Here is an 18,950-nt window from a genome sequence, read left to right as displayed (position 1 = left end):
GCAAGTGTGAAAAGTCCAGGGTAGTTAGGGCAGATAAACTTGAGAGGTAGGCTGGAGCAGCTAAAAGAGCTGTCTTTGAGTGCCACGCTGAGGTGTTGATGCTACCCTGAAACAACACTGAGGTTTTGGGAGTTCCTGAGCAACATGCTCAGATTTGTGTGTCAGAAAGGATGGGGGGTGAACTGGATGGGGCAGATACTGAAGGCAGAACTCACTGGGTCCTGTGATCATCAATGGGAAGCTATAGAGATTTTGATGGAGAAAAACCAGAGTAGGAGGTGAGTGTCTGCAGTTCTAACCTAAAAAGCACTGAAAACTAACCCCATGCAGATGACTTAGGAAGAATTCCTGTGAAGAAGATTATCTGCATCCCAAGGGACAAAGACCAAATAAGAGTAACGTAGGGAGAGGGAAATGAACACCTATGCTTCCTTGGACTCTGGGACTCAGCTCTCCATCCTAAATGCTCTCCCCAATCTAAATTCCATTCACCCTCATGGCTTGATTTTAGGGATGGCCTCTGTTCCATATTGGCTGGTGGCCCCTTAGTTCCTCTACACTCTTTTGGCATCGTATACTTGTTTTTATACCTGATCACTTACTACATTTCTCTGAACCTCAACTTGCTCACCAATAAAATGGGAATACTAACATTTACCTCAGGATAAGAATTAAATGAGACAAATTTCATAGAGCACTCTGCCGAGAGCCTGACATATGATGAACACTCAATAAACAGAAGTTGCCACACTCCTGCTGAAGATGAAGAGAACTGCACTACTGAGAACAAAGACATACTCACATAAGAGCCCCCTTTTCACTTGCCAGGGTTTTCCAGGTCTTACAGTTAATTGAATTTTGTTGTAAGAATGAGGCAGAAGCTCTTTACTGAGTCGTTACAGCACATGGACTAATACAATTACACTCTTTCTGAAGGCCCATAAGAAGTCCAGTCAGGCTACTGTGAATGGTGCTGGACAAGGAGAGGTGTGTTAATGAGCCCAGATGCAGAAATGCAACTTTCATACTTTACCTGTCAAGTGACAAGGTCAAATGTATGATCCCTCTTTCTCTAAGAGGATGGGAATGGCTGGAGAATGTTTTGTGACTAAAGGAAGAACTCAGCAGACTAATAGGTAGGCTAGTTGGTGATGTGGCTTTTTTTGATTCTTAAAGTCAAATCTGTGAAGGTATCATATTTACAGAATTTCCTATTACCCTCTTTTTTTTTCCTATTACCCTCTTTAACCAAGCACTTTGCTGACAAGTCAGAACCTGGTTACGAATGGGCCTGGCTTAATTGTTTGTGCAAAAGAGCAAACTCAGTAAGAGATGAGAAAGACATAATGCAAAAACCCAACAAGATTGGGCAGCTGCATATTGCTTCAGCATTTCCATTCTTAACCCAACCACACAGCGCTTTGAGTGCCAGGGGGCAAATCCACAGTTTGCAAACACAGAAAAATATATTACGTCCATTTAGGGCAGTAATTCCAAACCTATTTTAGACCAAAGATGATATCTTTTGAGAATTTAATGACACTAAGCCTCTCCCAATACACATATATGCAACATTTTGTACACAACCCCTGGGTGTTTGGGAATCATTCCTCCACCCCCCTCCAAGTCCATCTTGGTCCTATAGGAATTCGAAGGAACAGTTTACAGGGCTTGGGAGAAGAGGTAGGATTGTCTAGATAGAGTTCTTCCTCTCAGGGCTCAATTTTCTCCATGACAGAGGTTCATTGTCTTGAGTGCCACCTCTTTGCAGGCAACGGGCTAATGACTGATGTGAAACTGGGAGCCCAAACACTCATCTGTCTGTCTGCAGTGCCTAACTCTGAGTGGCTGTGGGAAACCCTGGAATCTTAGTGATTTCCAAGGTGCTAGGTAAGTAAAAGTCCTAGAGGATGCTCTGGGAGGATGGGGTGTAGAGGGGGAGAGGCAAAGTCCAGGCCTTGGAGACAGCCACCAAGTGCCCCGCCCTCCCTGGGAAGGGGAAGAGAAGCCTGTTCTCTCCTGCTCGGTTCCACTGAGTTCTTCCCTTCCCATTTTTCACTTATGCAGAGACTGCAGACTCTTTCCACAATCTGTACCAAATCCAAATGGTTAAAAATAATTTGCTAAATACCTTCCTAGATAAATTGAAACCCTAGGTCTTTTTGAGTCTTGTCCAGCCAAGGCTCTCAAAGGGTGAGCCAGGCTGAAAGTCACGCACTTTCCTAGCTGAATCCCTGAGTCAGACTTTTGCTTGTCAATCTTCTGATGTCACAAGTCAAACTGTGCCATGAAAGACTGAGTAAGCATCTTTAGGAAACAGAAACTCAACTGTAAAAATGACAGGTATTTCCAAAGGCAAAACATCTCTGCCCAGTTTCCATCTCAGCTACTGTATATAAATTTAGCCACAACACTGGGAGAGGAATTTTTAAAAATAGAAGTCAAAGGTGAAAGGAATAAATAACAACAATGTATGAGTCACTGTCTTAGGCAAGACACATAAAGTGGTGAACAAGACAGTCTTTACCCTTATGGGGAATATATATTAAATCCTGTTTATTGATTTTAGAGAGAAGGGAGAGGGGAGAGAGGGAGAGAAGGAGAGAGAGAGAAATGTTGATGTGAGAAAGACACATTGATCAGTCACCTCCCTACACACTCCTATCGGGGATCGAACCCACAACCTTTTGGTATGTGGGATGGTGTTTCGGTCAACTGAGCCACCCAACCGGCCAGGGCATTATGAGGATTATATTTGAGTGGGGGCTGGAGTAGGAGACAAAAATATACACAAATAAATAACTTCAGAAGTGATAAGTGCCATAAAGAAAACAAAAGATAAAGAAATAAAGAATGGTTGAAGTATTATTTTTATATCCATTTCACACTGGACAAAACAGAGGTCAGGTGAGTTGTTCCAGGCGACCCAGCTAGTAAGCAGTGAGTTTAAACTAAAGTCTGTATGAGTCCAAAGTTGTTCCTAACCACTATCCCATGCTATCTATTAAGTTTCCAGAGAAATCAGAGAATCTGCAGAACAATAAGGTGAGAGACTGTCATTCTTTCTAAAAGCCCCTTCTTTAGGATATCAGCAAAATTCTGAGATCTATAAACTCAAATGAGTGTGGTATAGGCTGCCATTGTGATGCTAATGCAACTAACATTTGAAATTCTGTACATAATATTTAACACACTTTAATCCTGAACATCACCCTCATGGGAATTACTGTCCCTATATTTCATAAAAGAACACTAAGGCTCAGAGAGTTTAAGTAACTTGTTGAAAAATCATAGAGCTTATAAATGCAGAAGGTGTAATCCAGGCCTCCTGCCTCCAAGCACATTGCCTTTTCCATTACACCACGCTGCCTTCCAGAAGACTCCCCAAGGAGCTCCATTTTTTTCTCCCACTGGGAGACAAGGCAGTAACTAACTTGGCAGCTCAGACAGAAAGGAGTGTTTTGCATCTCTGCCAAGCAAGTATTCATGCCCTTTGCAATATGACTTGGACACAATACCCAACCAATTCTTAGCAGGTTAAACATTCTAGAATTTGCTGAAGAATTTTCTCACCTTCTCCGAATGAGGTCCGAAATTAAGAGGGAAAAAACATATTTATGTCTCATTCAGAATTCAAAAAGTAATAAATCCTTCAAGGGCCTGGCAAGCTTCTCTAATCCACTGTAGTCATGTTTCCTTGTATAACAAGTCCTGTGATGTCGGCAGCAGTGTCTCGCTGTAGCAACGGCAGGCAGCCCGAGAGCTCGGGCTCTTCTCATGCCTCGGGGATTATTCCATTTTCCACATTAGGACTAAGCCACAGACTTTAGGTTCTAAAACGGAGCCAGAAACACTGACTAGAATCCAGATGCCCTAAATATAATTAGAACTCAATTTTACTGCCCTCTGTAAAAGACACAAATGAAAAGAATGTACCAACTTCTAGAATACTGGTCCAGAAGGCGAAGTTATAAATAGAGCCAACACAGGTTCTGTTTCACTGAGAGATCCTAAAGCTACCCGGAGACCTTCCAACTATCTCTCCTGCTTCATATCCCTGGCACTTTTAGTCTTACGAAAGCCAAACATAATACCAGGAAAGGAGGGTGAACTAAAGGCTCATCCTAATAAACCAGGGTTTCATGTAGCTCTAGAACTTTCTGGAGGTGTCTTTTTACAAAAAAAAAAAAAAATTTAGGTTTTCAAGGATTAATTTGATAGACACATGATTTTTCTCTATGGTCAGACAAGTACTTCCTTTAATTGTTATTAAAAATAAATTTATTACATCTGAAAAATATTTTTTAAATTTATTTTTAGAGAGAGGGGAAGGGAGGGAAAAAGAGAGGGAGAGAAATATCAATGTGTGGTTGCCTCTTGTATGACCCCCCACTGGGGACCTGGCCCACAATTTATTAAATTCTTGAATGGAAACATCCTCATTTTATATCATGTAATATAAGACTAGTTTGAAACAGTATACATACAGTTTCAATATATGTCTCACTTCAATTTGCAACTGTTAATAATTATTATAATGATGACAATGATGGCAGACATTCAATTTATCGAATGCTTACTATGTGCCAGGAACTGTGTTAATACTGGGTTGGCCAAAAAGTCTCTAGTTTTTTCCATAAAATAAAAGACACATTTTTCATTTTCACCAAAAACTTGATTGATTGGAATGTTTTGAGTGTGTCAGCTACCTCCTACTCTTGGCTTTTAGTGGGTAGAGGCCAGGGGTGCTGCTAAACACCTTCCAATGCATAGGACAGCCCCACAGCAAAGAATTACTTGGCCAAAATATCAATAGTACCAAGAAACTTTGCAAACTACTTTTGACATGTTTGATCAGTCACCGCACCTTCTCCATACACTGCACAAATCTTTTTACTGCATTTCAGTTGTTTTCACCTTTCTTAAAATAATAAAGCATATTACGCTGAAAATGTTGCGCATCTTCTTCCATCTTCAATATTAAAATGGGTGAACAAAATATTCACCAATTTGGTAAATTTTCTTTTTAATGCATGTTGATATGACAGCTGTCACAATACAATCTAACAAAATTGTTTCAAATGAAGTTAAAGACAGCTAAGTAGTATGAGAGCCATCCTACGGAAAAAAATTAAAAGTTTTGGCTAACCTGATACTTTAAATACATTATCTTATTTAATCCTAACATTTCATCAACAAGGCTGTTATTATTTCTATTTTCAGTAAAGGGGCAACCTGCCCAAGGCTACACCGCTAGCAAGCAGCTAGAATTTGAAAATAGGGGATTGGAGTCCAGGATCCATTCTGGAATAAATGGTACAAGCTTTTGTCCCACTATAGAGAGTCATTACTTCTAGCAATTTGCTGTCATCAAATCCTTCTGAATTAAACTTCATTTCATAGAAATAACTTTCTTTTTGCTTTGGTTTTTCATTTGAAGTCTATTTAATTAAACAGTATAATTACAACAACAAGTCCATCTGGCATTCCCAGGTCTGGCAAGAAACACAGAAGACTCTTGGAGAGTGTTCGCCTCGACTGGTGGGAGCAGAAATACACAGGCGTCCTAGAAATCAGCCCACCAGCAGCTGGGGGCATCTGCCTGCTGTGGACACCAGCTCAAGCATTAACAAGGGAGTACAGGGTTAATTAATGGGAGAGTCAATTAGGGGAAAGTTGGTTAGGAAAACTTTATTGCATATCAATATTTTTAAAAGCATATTATGCCTGTTGTTTTTCTACTTGCTCTTGTCACTTAAATTACTTGACCATTCCTCTCCTGATGGACTCTGGGGTTTGTAACAGACACCTTTGGTTTTCTCTGCCCAACGCCCTTCTGTCTTTAGGTTATGGCAAACAGCTTTTGATGGGAACTCTTCTTCACCCCCATGCTGATCGTGTTCCTTTACAAACCCTGCCTCTCTGGCCCAGCCTGAATGGCCCCAAAATGAGCAACAGACCCAAGCTGGGCTGAGTTTTGAATCTGGGACCTAAGGATGTGGGCCAGACAGGAGGTAGAAACTCTGAATTAGCAGGCTTTAGCGCTGCTGGCAGCCATACGTCTTACCATGGGGAAGAAGCCTGTCTGCTGGGAGAAGACCTGTTCCTATTACTCCTGAACTGCAGCTTTTCCTAAGCTTTTCTTGATTGACCCTTCTTTCAACTGTTCTCAATACTTCACTGTTTCCATTTGCCTACAATAATTCAAATTCAGTACATGTCACTTGAAACCAACAATCCTGAAAAATTTAGAAATGGTACCAAAAATAGAGAGTTTCAAGTGACCAAGTCTAAATGCAAAAAAATGATGAAATAGGGTAAAAGGGGAGGCCATAAGAAAGAAATACCCCATCCAGGGTGGAAAAATTCCCAACTGCTCTTACAAGGTAGTAAAACAACTGGTTTAACAAGTCTGAAGGTTTAGGAGACCTAGAAAAGTATCAGATTTTTGGACAGCACTGTCTACTTATTGCAACATTCTCTAAGGAACAAGAAAGAGATGCTTCAGGGCAAACTGGCCCACCTGGAAGCAGATAAGGAACTGCAGAACTGGTATATAATGCCTTAAAGGGAGGCCTCTTCTGCTTTTGGTCAGCAATTTGACTACCTTAAATTGCAAAGACTGAATTTTCTGTTGCAAGCTGAAATCAGTGGTTGTTAGGGAAATGGAAGGAGTCTGATAAACAAATGGACAGAAACATATGAGATGAGCCAAGGCCATTAACAATGGTGAAGGGAAGGCCCAGAACTCACATGCAGAATGAGGACAGGGGAATTTTCTAGGGCCCCCACAAAAGTTCGTAAGTTGAGTGCCAGAAGGAGAAGCAGAGGCTTTTGAACAACTCTTGGAGGCAATGACTTCCAGAGAACAGAAACCTTGAGGGCTGAGTAGGTTTTAACAGCGGTCTCTTGGTTTCAGATTCCACATCTTTAGAATCAGAGGACAGATAAGATGATCTCCAGTGTCCTCTTAGCTTTAATGTTTTTTTCTGAGTGATTAAATATAGTATAAAGCCTTATCAATTTCTTAAAACCACTAAGAACTCTCCTTATTCTAACCATCAAATTTAAGAGTAAATGTGGGGGTGAGAGAGATTAAGCACCTCCTTGTGAGTCTTTGTAATCTCAAACCACAAACTCAGTTTTCTCACCTGCAAGTGAAGATTTTGAATATCTGTCTTCATAAGGCAGTGAGAAGTGAAAAGTGGAAGTCTTTGACCTCTCTTAAGAGAAGAAAAGATGCTGTGGAAATCCTAAACAAGATCTCTCTAAATACAAAGGTGAGCTCCAAAATGATGTTATTTTTCAGTTCCAGTGATGCCATTTCTGACCCTAATCACTGCTTCCTGAAATTTCCATGTATCTGTAGAGAAAATGTTTCCAAGTAGACACAGAACCGGCCTTGGAGGAAATGCCAGTGCTGGCTTCTGACAGTTCCAGTTTTCTCATTTAGCACCCTGTTCCACCTGCCCAGTGCCGACTCACTATTTCCCGGGCTTCATCTTCCCCATCATGATAGATTAGTTTGAGCAGAGGCGTGTAACTGCATTGAAACTCAAAAGAGTGAATTACTAATGGTGGCACTGTATGTATTCTGAATATGACAGCTAGGAAGAAATTGGGAACACTGGTCATGCCAGGTGGTTGTAAAAATATACTCCCAATAGGCTCCACACACAGCTCGAATTAGGGCTTGGACCAACTGGCACCTTCTCTGTGAAGCCTGTCTGCCCTTCCCAGGCATAGACAGCAGCTTTTTCCTTTGTGCTCTCCCAGAGAACTTTACAAGAATAACGACCTCACCATACAGAAATCACTTATTCAAATTTATATGTCTCTGGATGGAATAAATTTTGGAGACGGGGACTTCGACTTGTTCATTTTTCAATTGTGTGCCTCTTTATAAAACAGAGATTTAATAAATTTGTAGAATGAATGAATGAATTTGAGAATCACTACATTCTATTCTTCTCTTGAAAAGAAAATAATCTCAGAAGCTGTGGAGTTTAGAGGGCAACCCAATCTTGAACTAGACCATGGCAGACAAAGACACACACTTGTGGCATTGATGTATGATACTTTTCGTGCTGACACCAAAATGTAGAAAAGAATGCTCAGATAGAGCTTACCCTATTCCTTTAAAATTCAGGATGCCATGTTAAAACAATGTGTAAAGAACCAGCTAACTCAGTGAGCAAAAACTGATCCATGCAGTTGTGAGACACTGCGACTGCCTACTTTTTAACTGGTTATTATTGCTTTAAATGAGGCATTCTGTCTTGAGATGGCCCAGAGATTAGCTGTGGAAGTGGTGGTTAAGTTACATCTCTGCATGATTTCAGTGTGGTGCCATGGTTAGGACCACAGTCCTCTGAACATTATTCCTAATTCATAGGGCAATTTTTTTTCATTTTTTAAAAAATTCCTGTTCAAGTACAGTTTTCTGTCTTGTATTCCCAGCCCTGGCCCCCCTCCCAGTGCTCCCCACCTCCCTCCCATTTTTGCCTCATAGGGCTAATTTAAGGATATATGTAAGGTTAGTTTAGAATAGTGTCTGGCATAAAAACACTGTAAAAAGTAAGCATCAGCTACTATTATTGTATGTGGCCTGGCTAAAGTCTATCAAACAACTAGTAAAATAGCCATTACCCATTGAATAAGGCTTGGTCTGTGTTGGTACTCTCCCTTTGCAATTCAGTGGTTTCATTATTAACTGATAGCTATTGCCTTGATAAGAGGCCATTAGAACAGGCCTGGCAGGGTGACAAATTGTGCCTGCATTTACTTTTTCCCAAAGCCAATTACTCTAGCTGTTATCAGACAAGGAGAACCAGGTAACCACCCATTATCTTCCTCTTTGCTCTGGAGTGAACATTTTGTGTTCAGCTTTGGAAGCTTTCTTCAGTTGAAGTTTCCTAAAATATTGACTTAAAAATACTTGGCTCTTATCCTTTTATTCTCATTCTAAAGGATTTTAGGCTTAATTATTTCTGTGGTTTTGAGTAAAATGATCTCAAATCTTCTTTTTTTATGGAAATTGACAAGAATGCACATAAATATAAAAGCTTGTATTTGTTAGATTCTTGGTGCTGAATGTCAGCTAAGACTTATGTTAGAGATGATACATTATATTTTTATGAATCACATGTACCACAATCATCTTGGAATACAGGACAAATATCATGTAACATTCTCCAGAGACATCAGAAAAGGCTTTCATTATGTTGACATTTCACTGTAGTGATCATTGTTAAAAATGTCATTCCCACCTCCTTACCCTAGAATCATTGCTCCTAGGACAGAAAGTGATGGTGAAATCAGGGAAGGCTGAAGACAGATGGATTATCTTGTTGAAACTTGTTCTCTTTTTTCATCCTCTATCCTGATTCATGACTCAAAGAGCTCATTGACTTCAATTCTCTAACTGTATACAGGGCACTGAGACTGAGAGTAGAGAAGTGACTAGCTGAACGTCATATCGTTTGCACACAGCTGAGCTGTAAGTAAAACGTAAATCTGACTTTCAGATCCATATTCCTTCTAAAATGCCGAGATGGTTCCAGACCGCTGAAATAGAAGATGAGGTTTGCTTTGAGCCACCAATTTAAATGCAAACTCTTGAAATGCATTATTTGTTGTAGCAAAATGGAGGGCTATACTCAAAACCCTTGATGTTTTGCAAACATCAAGGCAATAGCTCCACAAAAATCAAAGCCCTCTGGGAAATATTTCTGTTGCAAATTTTATCTGTTAAGACATTTGATGTGTGTCATTTAGAATCAGGGATCAATCCTAAAACTAGGAAATCAAATCACTCGTTCAACCAATGTATACTTACTGGTTAATTACTATGTGCCAGACAGTGTCCAGGTCCTAAGGATATGCTAATCTAAGACACTGCCCTTGTCACCATGGAGCTCAAGGTCTAAGGCAAAAATATTCGACATATTGTGGTATCCTTATTCTCTTAGGAGTTCATGACAGACACCACAAATTCATTATATAACTATCTTTCCTGCTCAGCCTGAAACTGGCCTCAAAAATCCTTACCAATACAACCCTCCAAGCGGCCATGAACTGACAGGAGGGACACATAAACTGCCATCCCCGGACTAGTATAGTTGCTACATGCCTATTAAATGCTATGACATCTCACATTCTTATCGTAGGTACTAGAAACCTGATTCCCCCCCCTCAGGAAAGAACATAATTTTTTTCATTCCTTCAGCATTGGTTAAACTCCTGGCTAAGAACATTTCTTTCAGGTACTGAGATAATCCTTGATAATGGCTCATGAAAGACTAATTATGCACCAGTCAGAGACCTCGGTTCTCTCTCACTTGAAATTTCAATTCCAGATTGGGCAGCCCGGCCCTCTGTCTTGCGTCTGTCGTCACCCAGTTGCCATCTGCTGCTGGAGACTGAGAGTTGCTGCGCTGCCCTTACTTCAAAGCAGCTGCTTATCATACCCAGTGATTTACCAACTGAGAAAAGAGCCAGTTACCGACAGTGCCACCCAGGATAGCTTTTCCTGCCTGTGAGAGTTTGGAAAAAAATACTTCTGACCTCACTTCAAGGTGGACCCAAAGACAGGTGCAGGGCCTCCATTTTATAAGCCTGGTATCTTCTCTCTCATTTGTTTAATCTGCTTTCTCAGGGTTTGATCAAGGGAGAAAATGCAGGAGGATGTCTTTTCCTTTTAATGACTTTTACTGTGTCTTTAAACATTTTAATTATTGGTGATAAATGGGTAAAGACCCATGAAGCCCCTCTTTGTAGGTGCCTTATTCCCAACAGCTGACCTTGCTCAGCCGTTCGGAATAGTGAGTGGTATTGTCCAGGAGACATTCTGGAAGCTGCCCCTTCTTTGTGCTCCAAAGCACATCTCCCACAGAAGGTTCAGACACACCACTTACATGCATTTGCAGATCAGGTCAACTCCAATGCCTGAGGCTCAGAGACGCCAAACACATTTAGGTAAGAGTGCAGATGCAGCACAAATGGAAAAAGGTGACATAACTTAGGAAAAGAACTTCGCAAGTCTCTACTTTCCACTCCATTTGCATGTCCAAACAATGATTGTGCTTTTTTGCTAGGCAGACATGGCAATGATTACCGGGTGAAGCAGAAAGAAAAATAAGGCTCTTTTTTTCTGCTCTAAAGGGTTTAGATTGCCTAGAGAAGGCAAGATGCTGTAGTACTAAGCTAAATAACCATGGGATTTAAATACAGAATATATAATATTGCCAAAAGAATGGCACAAAACACAGTATGACCCAACAGTTCCATTGTAGTCCTAGGCATACACCCCAAAGTGATTTTAGTAAGCCAGACTATAATTCTGCATGTTATGCTCTCTTTATTGTTTTGATAATTTAAAAACAAACAACTAAGGAAATACAGCTTCTTGGAGGCATGGTCTGAGTCTTATGCATATTTGTACTCTCTACAGCACTGCTGTCCTATAGAACTTTCTGCAGTGATGGAAATGTTCTATATCTGCACTGTTCAGTATGGTAGCTACTTGCCACCTGTGACTATCGAGCACTTGAAATGTGGGTGGTGTGACTTAGTCACTGAAGTTTTTATTTTATTGAATTTTCACTAATTTAAATTTATATGTGAAGAGCCATATGTGGCTGTGGCTGCTGTATTAAATAGTGCAACCCTATAGGATCCAGACAATACAGGCATACCTCAAAGACACTGTGGAGTTGGTTCCAGACCAGTGCAATAAAGTGAGCATTACAATAAAGTAAGTTGCAATCTTTTTGCTGGTGGAGGCTGTTACCTTCAATTTGCGAAAAAAAAAAAGAGGAACAACTGTAAAATATCATCAAGTAAGGTATGCTTATACCTTGTTCCTCATAAATATTCAATAAACATCTGTTCAACTGAATGAGAATTTATGTAATAAATATATACTGAGCTTCCTCTATACACCAGGTACTCTGCTATATGCTGGGTATGAATGAAATGCTGCCCTGAATGAGTTAGAGCTCCTGGCACAAGGGACAGAAAACATAACCCTGATTTACTCAAGCCAAAAGGGAGCTTACTGGCTCACACACCGAGAAAGACCAGGACAATGGTGCCTTCAAGGCTCAGAGGCTAACACCGTGAGTGTCCTCGTCTTCTCTCAGCTCAGCTAGACATGGCTCTCTCCCATGTATGGTGTCCATGCTCAAACTGTCTCTCTACTCATATCACTGAAGGCTGCCCTAGCCCACAGCTCATGCTGGCAAAGCTCTAAGCCCTGTCCCAGGCCTCTTGGCTAAAGTCTCACCAAATCTCATTGGTTATGATGGGGTCATATGCCTATTTCTGAACCAATCATTATGGCCAGGGAAATATGATGTGCTTGCTGACTGTCTGGGGCCTCAGTTACAGACTCCACCCCTGAGCCAAAAAAGTAAGGGTCGACTCCACCAGAGAAGTCATGGGATGAGAGTGAGGTCCCAGATGGTTTCTTAGAGTAAAATCATGATATTCTTTAGTGAAGAAAATTTTGCTAGGCAGCAAAAACAAAGATATCCATTGTAGTCTAAGCTTTAAGACCTCAGCGTCTCTAGGGAAATCTTACATAAAAATGCTTATCAGATTTGCTGGCCTTATAGTAAAGAAAATACTATCTAATGGGAAATGCTCATTTGGCAAGATCCACGTGGAAATGATAGTAACATTTATTTACACAGAATTTCCTCTGATGTGGTCCATTTTTCCATAGGTAATTCTCACAAAACCCTTGTGAGGAAGGTTATATCTACCAAATCTAGAAACACTTAGGATGGGGCAGCCTTCCTTGCCTGGCTCAGTTTTGTACTCCAGATGTCTTCTGAGCACCACCCCACACTCCACTGAACAAACTGGGGTGTGCTTAGACCTTAGAAGCCCTGACATGTGTGGAGGCAGGCAGGGCGGAGGCAGGCAGGGCAGACACAGCACGGCCTACCCAGGGAAGGGACACACAAGTGCCAATTCACACAACGCAACGTGAATTGTCTATTTTCACGAGGGCTACTCCATGGTTATTTGTGGGCAGGATGATTCATGAGAGAGCGCCAAATGAATTCACCCCACATAGAAGACAAAGAGCTTGGAACGTCACTGAAACAGAGAAAAATTAGCCAAAACAGCTGCAGCACTTTAAGGTCTTTTAAATAGCCTCCTTCTGCCTACTTCTCCACCCTTCCCTAGCTATTCTCTCTTGCTCATTAAATAATGACTGAGGCTTTGCTTTTGTTGGCTCAAAGGCACAGCCATGGCTGGGAAATATTCTTCTTAACAAGCTTATCTTTTTATCCCTCTGAGTTTTCTAGTATTATCTTTTGTGAAGATGATTCTGGATTACTCTGAAACTTCTTGGCTTGTTTCTATGTAGGAAAAAAGTTAGTAAAGCTTGTGGACAGGGCTTTCCACACTTCTAGGACATTCAGTGCTTAGGCCACATGGCAAGAAGGCCCACGACTCTGTCCGTTCTCCTCCCCTGGGAATCCAGAGAACTCTCGGCCCTGTCAACATTAAAATGACCACTCCTCCTTTTACTGTACAAGGGATCTTCCAGTTTCACGGTGGCATGGCAGAGAGATCTGTAGTTACTCCACGCTTGGTAAGAAAGTGAGGGTTATTTGCTTCCACTATCCTTCCTGAGTTTTAACAGATTGCTCAGCTTAGCAGCAAGTAGGTCTGTCCCCCACTGGACTGGCACTTTATTTGCTGGAGCCCAGGAGATGGTGCACTTCCAGCAGACAAGAATTGGTTCTCCCTTGGACTGGCAATTGGCATACAGTAGGCACTTAGTGAATGTTGATGAGTTGTGGAATCCTGTCATAACTTGGAGCTGTTACTGTGCATAAAAAATACTACAGAGAATGGGTCTGAACACTAACACCTGCAATAGTTGTGTTCCAAAAAAGAGTTCATCTCTTCCATGTTATTCCGTAAACCTCATTGCCCCAACCCTAACAAATTCTCAACTCTAAGGTAACTCAATTTTTGAAATGGTCTTTATTACAGATCTGAAGCCTGTGTGAACAAGCTAGTTAACTGGTTCTCCATTCCTCACGGGCTAACTCCAAAGGATTCTAGTAGATCGTATTAGCATGAATGAATGGTTTTTCAGGGTGCTCCTAATCTCTTCCTCACCATATAGTTTGCGTGATGTCTAGTGGGCCTTTTTATGAGTTTCACCTCTCATACAGTTTAAATTTATTGAGATATAAATCACATAACATATAATTCACCTACTAGGGTGTGTTTCAGTGGTTTGGAGTATATTCTGAGTTGTATGACCATTACCACTATCCAATTCCAGAACATTTCCTCCCGTCCCAAAGAAACCCAGTACCACCAGCAGTTATCCCCTTACCCACCAACTCCCCTGACCCATACGTTCACCTCTCCAGCCCTTGGCAACCACTAATCTACTTTATGTCTCTAAAGATTTGCCTATTTTGGATGTTTTACATAAACAGAATCTCATCCATTTTTTACAAAACAAATATTTATTGTATTTTCTGTGTATGTCAGTTTTCTTGCCAGGTGCTGGAATCAGACTTCAGTAAAATCTACTGCCTGCTTCCCAGTTACTTACAGTCCAACAATAAACACTGGCTGAGTACAGAAAACCCAGAGCACAGCAGCCACATTCATATCTGCTGGCAGAGGCCCTCTGTACCAGTGGAATCCTCAGGCCGAGAGGCCCGTCATCTCCCTGTGGGTTCACCTCTGTTGGGAGTTGTCTGCTCAGATGTCCTACAAATGTCTACTTTACTCCTATTTGATCAAGTCCCTGTACCTGGTCTCTCCTTTTCAAAAGACGACCTCCATGATAAAGACTCAGAAGTTTTGGTTTGTTTTTAAATGTACCAAATTAGTTTTTTTCTTTCTATTAAGGTCATAGGAATATTTTCCCCAGGTTTCCAAAAACTTATTTGAGATTTTCTGGTGTGATAATGACTGTATTTACCACACAAATGGTGGGGAGGGGGAATATACTGAGGGTTCCACATATCTTGAAAATAAGGTTAGCCTTAGATAATGGAATAGTAAGAACTGACATCAGCAATGTGTGAAAGTTAGTCATCTGAAAAGGCTGTAGAAAAGCAGTTGAGGAGACTGGAGATTTCTACCTTTAATCAAAGTGACAAGGAGTGATCTTGAGAGATATATTTTAATTAAAAAATCTAAAAACCTACATAACTCTAAAAGATTGTTCATAGATGGTAGGTAGCAGGGCCCATGTGGAGTTTAGATAGAGGGAGCCTAGAATTTGTTGATATCTTTGCCACTCTAGAAGTTAGCAAGATGATCTCACCAGAAAAGAGATCCCTTCAGTACTTGAGGTATCCTAGCTCTAAGAGGCGATCATGAAATCTTCTGATTACCAACTCTTTCCCCATGTACATAGTGGGTGTGACAAACATGACAAATTAAATAGCCTAGTCTAGAGTATCAATCTCTTATGATTTTGGCTATTTGGAGTTAGTTCCTGAGAACCTTCATGCTAAATGAATTTCTGACCTGAAGAGGTAGGACCCATGGATCATGATGATCTACTAAAGCAAAAGTCTGGAGAACAGAGGCTTGGGGAACTATAAAACCCACAACCTTTGGAACATCATTCAGAAGAGGAATTCAACTAGCTATAAGCAGGCACAACTAATGTGTAAGGGAGGCACTACAAAACAGTAGTTAAGAACACTGCCTCTAGCTAGCCCTAGCTGGTATGGCTCAGTGGATTGAGCACCGGCCTATGAACCAAAGGGCCACTGGTTCAATTCCCAGTCAGTTGACGGCCCTCAGTTGAGGGCCAAATACAACCTGATGTTGCTGAATTTACTTCCACTCCAGACTTCCAATTAGCTCCCATACCCCTTAAACTTTTACATACACTTCAAAACAAAAGTGTTTTCTCAGTAACTCATGTTTTTTTCTTGTAAAACTCCTTCCCATACAACAAATGTATACTTTTCTGAATACTTATGAACAAAGCACCTCTTAGTCAATGAGAATACAAAGGGGGAAAGGTATCCTTACTCTCATGAAGCTGAACATTTAATTGAGAAGAAGGAATTAGAGGACCACATAGTCGTGAATTCATATGTGTTGGATTTAGGCCAACCATCCATTTGGTACTTGACTTTTTATTACAGAGTCATAACCAAGAGAAAGGTCAGGGAAATCACTGTATCTAGAATCACCCTGTTCTAAGCAAGAAGAGAAGCTTGTACTGAACTAAAATTGATTGTACTTTCCCCCCTTCCCTCTCTCAATTTTGATCTCTCTCCTTTCCACTTCCTTCAAGGTATAGCAAAGTACTGAGATGGCTCTGGGACCTTCAGTCTCAAATTCTCAGGCTCATATTTTGGCCAGCCCGTGGCAGCAGTTGGAGAGGCAGACAAGCAGCTCCTATTTTGCAAGTTCACACAGGGCAGGATACAGAAAAGTCGTCCATTACTTGTAACTACCACTTCAGTGTCCTTCTTCTCACTGTGAGTTTCATGAAGGTGGGGAAGGAAAGTGGGCTTTCTTCCTCATGTGGCATGGGCAGACTTTCAAGTATTTGTTGACTAAAGCAGGTTTGTTCTATGGCTGTTAGAATTAGCTTCTGTAAGAAAAACCACTGATCCCTCTTCTCTTAAAGCAGCCTCTCAGTGATGCTTTCTTTTTGCAATATTCTAACTACAGTTCCCACTTCTTTTAGTTTCCATGGGATCTGGTTGCTGTACATTTCCATGGGATCTGTACATTTGAAAGTACATTACTCGCCTGTAAAATGTCAGGTAGGGGAGATAGCCCCCTATACCGAGGGTCTGCTTTGCATTTTGTGGACAAACATCCAGGCCAGGGAACACCAGGAGGCTCCATTCATGCTGGACTAGTTGCCAGTTTACTGATTGCTCTGTTGCCTCAAGAAATTCATAGCACCTTCGGGCAAGGGAACAACAGTGTGGTGTTTATTGAAATCTACATCTGGTAGCAATTTGTTCAACAGCAACCAGCTTTCCCCCTCTCCTTTTCTTCAGTCAAATAATCCACAGGGGCCCGTAATACCCCACAACTGTTCGTTTGTTTGAGGCCTGTTTTGTGTAGCTTATGTTCCTAATTACAGATCTTAGTTTATCAACAAGTTTCAGCATAGCAAGTAATTTTTTAGACTGCAGAGGAGACTGAACGCACATGTCCTAAGGCAGTGACACTGTTACTGACCATCACCATCTGGGCTGAAAGATGAAGCCTCACACTGGCCTCCTGTCCCTAGCTCCCCAGCCCATACTTGGGCAGCAGAGGAGATCAGGGCACTCCCCTTCCCCACTGTAAGAGGTGTGGCCTCATAATGCTGTGTGGGTGTTTGGAAGGAGGAACAGCTGATTCTTACCAAGAATAAGACACTTGTTGGTGGAGAAGCTGTATGTTTCAGTCTTGGAGAAAACTCTTCCTTTGGTGGTTAGGGGTGAGGTAGACTGAGCAGCCAGTTCACTAAAGAACTCAATGTAAAGAGTTCTTTTATGGTAGCAGTGGTTAGGTGAGAAGATGGGGTAAATTCAGAGAGTAAGTCAAGCTTGGGGGCAAATCTGGGGATGAGAATTTTGAAATTTGTACTAAAGTCCTTAATTTGAAATTGCTCATAGAAAAGAACTGTATATGAGGCCCAAGGACAGACACAGTAGAATTGAGAGTAGACTGGACTTAGAAAAGACTTCTATACTTACGCCCAGCACCCATTCACCCACATCAATCCCTTCTCCTTTGGGCTGGACTGTGCCCATCTCACAAGCACATGGTTCTAAGGGAGGCTGCCAATCACCACACCCTGCCTGTAGTCCAAGTTGGCCGATCATGACAGCCCATCCCTGTCTACTACAAGTAGCCTAGAGAAGACATGTGACTCAGACCTAGTCAATCACAGTCTGTGTCCTGGGTTTTCCTTTTGGAGACACTGGGGAACATGCTCTTAAGGGAAGAGATTGTGGAACTAACTGAGGCCATGTTTTTTGCTACATGGGGCGGGGGCCAGAGAAACTGTTCACAATGAGAGAGAATGACATCAACAAAAAGAAAACAAAGATGAGCAATGAAGAAAAAGACGGACATGACATTAAACACTCCCCAACCCAAACCTAGAATCCTTGGGGCCAGGATATCATGGCTCGGTTACAAATTCCTCATTTATGTTAAACCCAGTTTGAACTTTTGTTTTTTTCTATCATAGCCAGGGTCTAAAAAGCTACAAAGGCTTTTTATCAAATATGATAGCTATGATGATCAATGGAGTAAATGCAAGTAAACCCATTCTGAAAAATACAAGTGCCACACAATTGTCAGATACTGATTACATACTGAGTGGCAGGTGAGTGGCAGGTGGGTACTGCTGACCCAATGTCAGGAGAAAAAAACAACTTTTCATTATGGAGACTTTTAGAAATACAAAGACACACATGGAATGGTATATGCTTTCTTATGGTGCCTTTCCCCAGCCCCAGGGATGGCCTCATCCATGGTCCAGTCCAGGGAAGCCCCCTCCCCAACTGGAATTGCAGGTAAGGCTTTTAACCATGGGACAGAATCTTACAGTGGGAGGTTCACTGTCAGGAATTCATGAATTCAGCCTTCTCAAGACTTGTGCTGGGCCCTCACCTGACATGTGCCTCATTCCTTCTAAGGCTCATTTATGAGTTCTTAATATTGTCATTGGATGTGCATTTTGTCATGACAGCTGTCAATGAAAGGAAACCCTGTTAAGGCTGAAAGTAAATCAGCTACAAAACATATTTCTATTGTTGATATCGTGTTTCCTCTGTGGACTAAATTCGGGATTTTACTCCTTTTTATAACTCATTTCCAAAGATAGAAAATAACCCTCTGCCATATTTAATTTAGGGTGCACACAAGTGGGACGATCAAAATCATGAAACCCAGGTATTAAAAATACTCTATCACTATTATGG

At 41.3% G+C, this 18,950-nt stretch overlaps 1 protein-coding gene across 8 annotated transcripts in view; it reads right to left on the bottom strand.

Moving 5' to 3' along the window:
• ATG7 (autophagy related 7) overlaps positions 1 to 18,950 on the bottom strand; it is a 289,420-nt gene that overhangs the window by 77,141 nt on the left and 193,329 nt on the right. The window contains exon 22 of one of the 8 annotated variants that reach the window (XM_037050656.1): positions 7,496 to 7,543. The exons of the other annotated variants lie outside the window; for them this stretch is intronic. Coding sequence (XP_036906551.1) covers positions 7,511 to 7,543 — 33 coding nt within the window. The 3' untranslated portion in view covers positions 7,496 to 7,510. Of the gene's footprint in view, positions 1 to 7,495; positions 7,544 to 18,950 lie in introns of those variants that run through there. 8 annotated transcript variants of the gene reach the window in all.

The sequence above is a fragment of the Sturnira hondurensis genome, unplaced genomic scaffold (assembly GCF_014824575.4).
Source record: "Sturnira hondurensis isolate 20B ecotype Veracruz unplaced genomic scaffold, ASM1482457v3 Scaffold0000867, whole genome shotgun sequence".
Classification (NCBI taxonomy): Eukaryota; Metazoa; Chordata; class Mammalia; order Chiroptera; family Phyllostomidae; genus Sturnira; species Sturnira hondurensis.
The sequence above is the reverse complement of the archived record's forward strand: the minus strand, read 5'-3'. Positions and strand labels throughout refer to the sequence as shown.